Below are 9,410 nucleotides of genomic sequence, written 5' to 3' on the forward strand. Positions count from 1 at the left end.
ACATCACCCATGTGGTCAGGCCTGCTCGCTCAGCCCCTTACCCCTCTGGCACTTGAAAACCTTTCAGGACAGAGACCACACAACCTCTCCAGGCAACGTGTTCACTGCTTGACTGTCCTCATGGTGAAAGAGTTTTTCCTTTTATTGAGTTGGAACTTCCCTTGGTTCAGCTTTTGCCTGTTACCTCTTGTCCTCCCATGCACCACTGTTTTACTTTTCTTCCCTACTTTCATGCCACACCTTCCTTTTCATCTGCCCAACCTTTTTTTTTATTTTCTCCTGCTATTACATTACCTATCAAAATCTCTCTCTTGCTTTGGCTTCCCCTTCCTCTACTTACTTTAAACTTCTTATTCTCCTGGAAACCTCCTCTTCCCAATACACATCTCCCATTTACTCTTGGCTTCTTTCCAGCTGTACTGGATTATGGAGTAACCCTCCCCATGCTGCATCACATTTAACACTCACTCAGAGCATATTTTTTGCATAAAATTAAAAATAGTTAAAACTTTACACTGCCAAATTCTGTTAGGTAAAATTTCTCTATCAGGAAATGGGTAGGAATTTTCTTAATTAAAAATAAATTTGATACAGGATTTCAGAATTTGTCCCATTAAACCTCCTTCTGTCTCCAGCAGAAAACTTAATTTTCAATTTTTCTATGCCCTTCTTTGATATCCTGAAAGCTTCAGATCACATTATTATTCAGTAACACCTGTACCAGCCTTTATCCTAGTATCTCACCCAAAATTATAAGTTAAAATGTGTGCATTTTTGTGGAACTATGTTAGTTAGATAATGTATTAAGTGTATTCTAACAAATGACTCAGAAGATTACCCTGAAAAGCACGCCACAAACAAGCAGCAATTAAAATAATACTTTGTTTGAATAAAGATCACAGATATCATATCCTACGGAATTAGTACCATAAAAATGCATCTGAATGGCAAATAGGTTTTAGCCTACAAACACAATTTTTTTCTCTTAATTGCACATACGTGTATACATACACTTGTTTTTGTAAACATGTGTTCATACCATGCCATTCTTGATCTGTCAATACAATTCCTGCTATTTTGGAAGCACATCCTATTCATCAAAATACTTTTGAAGTTTGCAGTGAATTCAAAATAGTAAAATAATTTATCAGAATTCCATTTTCACTTTCTACACAGCAATGGCTTGACTGTCCTGACAATTCAGTATGGTTCTCCCTGGCATTTTTAGTATCTCATAACAGAGATGTTTCTACCCCTGTAAACACAAGAAAAATGAAGTAAGTACTGCCAAGCATTTAGTTCATTCATGCTCAACAGAATGAACTGAAATTGTTATTCATATAAAATAGGTAACCAAAAATATCTAACTTTTTTTTTGTTTACCCATTCCACATTTCTCTCTAGCCACAAAAACCAAAAGCCAAACTTGACACTGCCTGTACCAATATTAGTATACAAGAAAGAGGGGAAGATTTTGTGGTAGAAGACAAGGAAGAGGCTTGTTTTCACCTGACAATAACTATTCTGAGGAGTACCTCCCCACCTACCAGTCTATTTCTTTGCCTCACAGCCGAGAACAGCCACTGGTTAATGAGCATGCCCATTAAAATGCAGCCTACCTCGAGTAAGATATCTGTCCTTTGACAAACAATGTTTATGTCAATTTTTATTTTTTTTTAATAAAAAGTCACATGTGTTCTTCATATAACACAAAACATAGTACGTAGCTCCCAACAGTCATAAACAGTTTGAAGGCATTACAATATTTTTGTCGGCACTTGCAAAACACAATTGTATGTACATCAGCAGATAATTACTTAGCTAAACGTGAGAGCAAAATATCCAAATCTACAAGTGCACACTCTTGTGAAAAAGTCATTGCAGAAGAAAAGAAAAAGGAGGAGGAAAGAGAGTCAAACTCTAAGTTACAAACTTCTACTGAGAAGCACCATTTAAAGTTTACATGTTGGAACTAGAGTTCAAAGATACCTACCCCAAGGGCAATAGTCCTAATGGAAATTTTGTAGGATGTTTTGTATTAGCCTCATCTTAACTACCTTTCTAGATGAGTCACCCTTATTGTAAGATGATGTTTTCTTATTTCACGACTATTAAAATATGCAAGTGCCACCTTGTCTGTATACTCTACAAGTTCATACCTGCTTAACTAAAGAAAAGCATTAAATTTACTGTTTATAAAACAAATTATGTTAGGACTCAGACTTTCATAATACAGTTGTAAAAGAGACTTGAGAAAGTAAGCAAATTAGTAAGACATGTTTTAAGAACAGTCTCAAAAGATAAATGACTCAATAGCCTGTTTACATTAGTCAAATGGTTCTTTGTACTGCATTGATTATGAATGATATATACATAAGAAAATATCTAAAGTACAAAAATCTGTTTTTCTTACTTCCACCTGATTCAAATTTAGAAAGCTGAATTCTCAGTCATTATGTTTCATTAGGCCAGCAGTTAAAAATCTAGCTGTGCTTCTATGAAACATTTGGGGCTTGTTACTTAAGTAGAATTACATTTGCAATATAGGTGACTAAAGAAACAAACAGTCTCATAATTATAATCACATGATTAACTGTATTTTTTCAGACATCATTTAATTGCCAAACATATATTATCATAATCATTTTTCTTGTATTTCATTTGATTAATTACAGAATTATAATTTAATATATGGACAACAGACAGAAATGCAAGAGTACCTAAAAAATAAACAGAATAGCAAAATAACATGTCAAACTGAACCTGTTCAGGTTCACAAGGAACCTGTTCCTTAGCAAAACTGTCTAGAGGTACAAGTGTAACCTTAATATTCTAGCATAAAAATTTAAATACTTAAAGTTCTGTTGAAGTTCATAATTCAAAGCAAAAAATGGACTATTTGAAACCAGAAAGTGAACAGTTGGATGAATAATTCTCATCAAAACAAATATTTTTAATACAGCTGAAATGGATTTTCTAAATAAAACTAACAGGTTAACATAAAAGATAACTGTCATCCCCTGAAGCTGAAGGAAGCCAAGTTTCAGTCGCTAATAAATATAATTGTAGATGACATGAAATTTGGAACTGTGGCCACAAAATTAAATGTCTACACTCAAAAGTTTGTCATCACTGCTGAATTCATCCAGTGATAAAATGTGTACCCAGCAAAGTAAATTGGATCACTTAATAATAAAGAAATGAGTTGTGAAGACTGGAACAGTAGTAGGAAGCCAGTGTGAGGCCAGTGCCCTTAGTACCCTACAACCTCCCAGCCCATACATTTAGCTTCTGGGACATCTCCAGAGGACCTTGATAGCATACAAGGTGGCATGCCGAGAGCTGGTACCTTGCAAGTCAGCCTTACAGTGTCTTACAGGACTTACCCTTCAGGCACAGGACTGTACTATCCAGTGCGTAGTGCTGCATTTAGTCCTGTGTCCTCTTCAACGTGACATAAAGAACAACCATCATGTAGACCACCACATCCCACAGGTAACACCATTTATACCCAAAGTGATATATAGTGTCAGGAAGAGGCACCCTCTTCTCCATACAGGTAGGAAAGATTGCTGCCAGCTATGCTCAGCAAGGTTACAGACATACTAGCAGCAAGTGCCAAGCAAAAGTAAAAGAAAAGGCTTTTAACAAGGCAAAAGATAGTGAATTCCACACGTGAAGGCAGGTATTCCTGCCATAAATATGCCTTTCTGGACTTCATGGCATCTCATTATAATCCCAAAGAAGGAAAAGGAAAAGGGAAGGAAAGAAAAATGAGGAGGTAGATATCCAGAACACCGATCCCTGAGGATGCCTCTAAGGGGGAACAGTATCTGAAAATCCACAGCCACGTGGGTCTCGTGCGAGCCATGAATAGTAGATTAGTACAGCATGTTTTCTCTCTAAACCAATCAGAATCAGCGGAAGGTCCTTCCTCTGTCCAGAGACTGTCACTGAAACCATCAGAAGAAACGTTGCATGCCATTTTCTTGCCGTGATTGTTTCTCTGTCAGTCTCCATGACACCAGCAGGTCCATAACACAGAAGCTCACAAACAGCAGTGAGTAGCTACCACACAGCAGACAGCTAAGTTGTGGGAGAAACTACAAAAGGGTAATGACAAGTAGGAGCACTTCATATAGTAGTGGGTTCTGAAGTCTTGAGAAAAGCAGACACTGTGATAAAGTCAATTATGTAGCTAATAGGAAAGGCCCAACTGAGCATGCCTTGGCTTGTAGGATGGTTGCCATTCTGGAAGGTGACCTGTCCTCACAGGTTTCTCATAGGCGCAGCACAACAGAGCACAATATAGCTATTAATATTACTTCTGTAAAACTAGCAACCATAAGACTGAATGATGCAACGTGGAGATAGAACAGGATGATGCTCAATAGGACAAAAATATATTTTCCCCTTAAATATGCTTTCCTTTAAGTGTGGCATGAACTGTGAATAACATGCTTGCCTAATATTAATTTACATGGCTCAGCAGTTCACTACAAAAATGTCATGTTATACCAACCTGAAGATACGGAATTTGAAGCCTTTTGAAGGGCACAGAATAGATAAGGCACAACACTCAAACTGCAGACTTGGAGTGCTAACAGCGTCTATTCAAAACATCATTAAAGATAATTAATTATGTAAGATAAATCTGTTATAGGGTGACTTAATTAGCTATGGAGGACTCATTATACTACTTGCATAAGGAGTAAAGAACATGTATGGCTTCCGCTTTCTGAACTCACGCAATGCACCAAAAAGCAAATCTAAACTTCAACAAACTTAAAGTACAGTTCTTCATACACACCAGGCATAAAGACTAGTGTGGTTACTGAAGCAAATACATTGCATGCTGCCACAGTAACAGAACATTAGATGGGTAAAGATCAAGCGATTAGCCTGATTTACCACCACGAAGGTCTTCATTTTTACTTTAAGCTGGATGGATGAGGAGAAGGCTGAGGTACTCAACAGCTTCTTTGCCTCAGTTTTCACTGGCAGTGTCTCTTCCCACACCTCTCAAGGGAATGGCCTGCAAGACTGGAGGAGCAAAGTCCCTCCCACTGTAAGAGAAGATCAGGTTCATGACCACCTGAGGAATCTGAACACACACAAGGCTATGGAACATGATGAGGTGCATCCCAGAGTCGAGGGAATTGGCTGATGTAGTTGCCAAGCCACTATGACATTTGAAAAGTCCTGGCAGTCAGGTGAAGTACCTGCAGACTGGAAAAAGGGAAACATTGCACCCATTTTTAAAAAAGGTAGAAAGGAGGACCCTGGGAACTACCAACCTGTCAGCCTCACCTCTGTGCCTGGGAAGATCATGGAACAGATCCTCCTAAAAGCTATGCTAAGGCACATGAAGGGCAGGGAGGTGATTCGAGACAGCAAGCATGGCTTCAGAAAGGGCAAGTCCTGCCTGACCAACCTAGTGGCCTTCTGTGATGGAGTGATCATCTCGGGGGACAAGGGAAGAGCTACCAGTGTCATCTATCTGGACTTCTGTAGGCCTTTGACATGGTCCCCCACAACATCCTTCTCTCTCTCTAAATTACAGAGATATGGATTTGATGGGTGGACTGTTCGGTGGTTGAAGAATTGGTTGAATGGTCGCATCCAGAGGGTAGTGGTCAATGTCCAGATGGAGATCGGTGGCGACTGGTATCCCTCAGGGGCCCGTATTGGGACCAGTACTCTTTAATATCTTCATCAGTGACATTGACAGTGGGATAGAGTGCACCCTCAGCAAGTTTGCAGATGACACCAAGCTGAGTGCTTTGGTTCAGACACCTGAGGGACAGGATGCCATCCAGAGGGACCTGGACAAGCTCGAGGAATGGGTCTGTGTGAACCTCATGAGGTTTCAACAAGGCCAAGTACAGGGTCCTGCACCTGGGTCAGGGCAGCCTCCGGTATCAATCCAGGCTGGGGGATGAAGGCATCGAGATCAGCCCTGACAAGATGGACTTGGGGGTGCTGGTGGATGAAAAGTTGGACATGAGCCAACAACATGCACTCGCAGCCCAGAAGGCCAACCGTATCCTGGGCTGCATCCAAATAACTGTGGCCAGCAGGTCGAGGGAGGTGGTTTTGCCCCTCTACTCCCCTCTGGTGAGACCCCACCTGGAGTCCTGCATCCTGCTCTGCAGCCCTCAGCACAGGAAAGACATGGACCTATTGGAGCGGGTCCAGAGGAGGGCCGCAGAAATTATCAGAGGGATGGAACACCTCTCCTGTGAATAAAGGCTGAGAGAGTTGGGGTTGTTCAGCCTGGAGAAGAGAGCGCTCCAGGGAGACCTTATTGCAGCCTTCCAGTACTTAAAGAGGGCTTATAAGAAAGATTGGGACAGACTTTTTAGCAGGGTCTGCTGCAATAGGACAAGGGGTAATGGCTTTAAACTAACAGATGGTAAATTTAGACTAGATATAAGGAAGAAATTTTTCACAATGCAGGTAGTGAAACACTGGCACAGATTACCCAGAGAGGCAGCAGACACCCCATCCCTGGAAATATTCAAAGTCAGGTTGGATGAGGCTCTGAGCAACCTGATCTAGTTGAAGATGTCCCTGCTTATGGCAGGGGAGTTGGACTAGATGACTTTCCAACCCAAACCAGTCTGTGATTCCTTGATGACTTATGAGATTATTGAAGCCTGTATATACACCAGAACATGGCAATTCATTTGCTTGAAGGTTGCAGTATTGTTTCAGGTTTATAATTTCTTTGTATGAAATCATATTGTGTGTTACATAAAATTAGCATAGAATACTATAAAAACATTAAGCAAAATATTTCAAAATATTACTGATCTACTTGTGTCTCTTAAATAATCTATAAAGAAGAAAGGATAGCACTGATTAAAAGAATACAAGGTGTCACCTTTAGAGCACAGAAACCATTTTTTCCACATTGTATTCATTCCTAGTTTCCCCACAAAAAGCATGACAACTCAGTTCCCACATTCACAAGAACTGCTCTGAAATGATGCAGATATATGGGGAAGGAGGCATAAGCGAACTGGACAGCTGAATGATGGGAGCAGGGTGCTCTCTCCTTCTCTAGGCTACATAAAGCAACATACTTTACATAAGGTGTCCATGTGGTTTTTTCCTTGCCCACTAGAGAAGAACGTTATCTAGTAAAGGATCAAATAAACTGCAAGAAGATGAACGAGAACTTTTAAAAATATAAATCAACACTGGTTTTTATTTTTCTTTTCCTTTAAAGTTCATACAACCTCAGGACATCCTGGAGGTTCTCTGAACTAACTCTTAAATATTGAGTAGTACCAAATGATATGGTTCAATAAATTGGCCTTTGCATTGCAGAAGTAGTGCAGGCTACAGTTAAGTTCAAGGAAAGTGGAAATGAAAATGGATCTACTTGATCCAGTAATGACTGATAAGTTGCCATTAAATATTGAGAACACACATAGTAAATAAATATGAAAAATACACAGGAAAAAGGAAAATAAGATCAAAGTGAACACAGAACTATGAGTTTACTGAGATTTTTTCCAAGTTGAATATTGAACCTTTTGTCAAGGTATGATCAACACAGTAAATTCACCAAGCTGATTCATGGCATTTACATCATTTTATGCTGGCATTAAAGGCTTCACCAAGCTTGACTGACAGAAGTACAACAATTCTTGTTACAGCAAATATTTACAAATACTGTAACAAAACAGCACATCCAAGCATCTGAAGTAGCCTTCTGCATGTCCTTATTAATGTTACCATCAGAGGGAATTTTTCTTTGACAGTCTCTGCTATACAGATAATACCTAAAATTACAGATAATACTTAAAATTAAAAGAAGTCTGCACTGTAAAAGCATGCACACACTCTATTAGAATTAGGAATTCAATGAGATCAGTGTAATGGGATCTATATTTAGACTGGAAAAAAGAACTTCATTTTTTTATATAATTACTTTTGCACTTCTCAAAGATTGGAAGCTTCCCTTTTTTCCATTGATCTTTCATTCAGGTAAAGTATTGGTTCCAATTCCTATTCATCAAGGAGATAAAATCATTGCTTAATTTTATATCATACTGTACCATGAAATCCCTCTTTTGCATACTGATTCATTCTATTAACTACTTTTTTGTCTTATGAGTCATTTTGCTCATATGACAACCACAATAATATTTGAGCGTTTAAGCTTTATATTCAAACTGAATTGTTTTATCCAAGGGAAGATCACTTAAAATTAAATGAAAACTGCTACGTACTTTTCCAAGAACACAAGAATTTCAGGAAATTTAAAAAAAAAAGCTTTGATAAGTTCTTGAGTTTGCCCAGTGATTATCTAAATTTTATTTGTGAAAAACTCTTAATGTCAGAATGAATTCTGTTTGCATAAAGTTTGTAAATATCCAGTAGCTATCAAAAAATAAGTGGACAAAATAGAGAAAATTCATATTTTGAAAATGATTTTCCAGTTTAAGTCAGATTACACCCCCATTTTTAAAGCTTCCTATAAGCTTGAATAAGTTAAAAATACTGTTCTGAAAATATTAGCCCAAATAATTTGAGATGAAATTTTCTTTTCAGTAACTCAGTAAAAGCTGATGGAAAATAGCAGTTATAAGCCAAGAGATGCTCATATTTGCAATCTCTGCTGAATGAATCATTCCTAGGAAATCAAGGACAGACAGTGTCCCTTCCAACCTTCCAGCTTTGTAATAAAAAACCTGAAAATCCTAAGAATACCCAGGCTTTCCAGATGTATAAATGGAATTTTCTGTATTTCAGTTTGTGTCCATTGGCATTCCCTTTTTGTTTAACACCACTGAGGAAGAGTCTGGCTCCATCTGCTGCACTCCGCCTCATCTGGCATTTATTCACATTGCTAAGATCCCCCTGAGTCTTCTCTTCTCCAGGAATAACAGTCCAAGCTCTCCGAACATCTCCTCATAAGATAGATGCTCTACTACCTCAATCATCGTCATGGCCCTTTGCCTATCTCCAGTATGACCATGTCTCTCCTGCACAAGGGAGCCCAGAATTGGACCCAACACTCCAGATGTGACCTCACCAGCACTGAGAAGAGGGGAAGTATCACCTCCCTCAACCTGCTGGCATCACTCTGCCTACCGTAGCTGTTGGCCTTCTTTGCTACAAGGGCTCATTGCCAGCTCCTGCTCAACTTCTTATCCACGAGGACCCCCCCAGGGCCTTTTCTGCAGAGCTGCTTTCCAGCTGGTCAGCCCCCAGCTTGTAATGGTGCCTGGGGTTATTGCATCCCAAGTGCAGGAGCTTGCACTTCCCCTTGCTGAATCCCATGAGACTCCTGTTCACCCATTTCTCCAGAAGGTCAAGGACCTTCTGAATGGCAGCACAACCACCTGGTCTATCAACCACTCCTCCCAGTTTTACATCACCTGCAGACTTCCTGA

At 39.4% G+C, this 9,410-nt stretch overlaps 1 protein-coding gene across 1 annotated transcript in view; it reads right to left on the reverse strand.

Annotated features, from left to right (window-relative positions):
- Nucleotides 1-8,963, reverse strand: part of LOC104617788 (isoprenoid synthase domain-containing protein-like) — a 69,522-nt gene extending 60,559 nt beyond the window's left edge. Inside the window, exon 1 of the mRNA XM_010283204.1 lies at nucleotides 8,949-8,963. Coding sequence (XP_010281506.1) covers nucleotides 8,949-8,963 — 15 coding nt within the window. The remainder of the gene's footprint in view (nucleotides 1-8,948) is intronic.
- Nucleotides 8,964-9,410: the final 447 nt, after the last annotated feature.

Source organism: Phaethon lepturus, unplaced genomic scaffold (assembly GCF_000687285.1).
Source record: "Phaethon lepturus isolate BGI_N335 unplaced genomic scaffold, ASM68728v1 scaffold6423, whole genome shotgun sequence".
NCBI lineage: Eukaryota > Metazoa > Chordata > Aves > Phaethontiformes > Phaethontidae > Phaethon > Phaethon lepturus.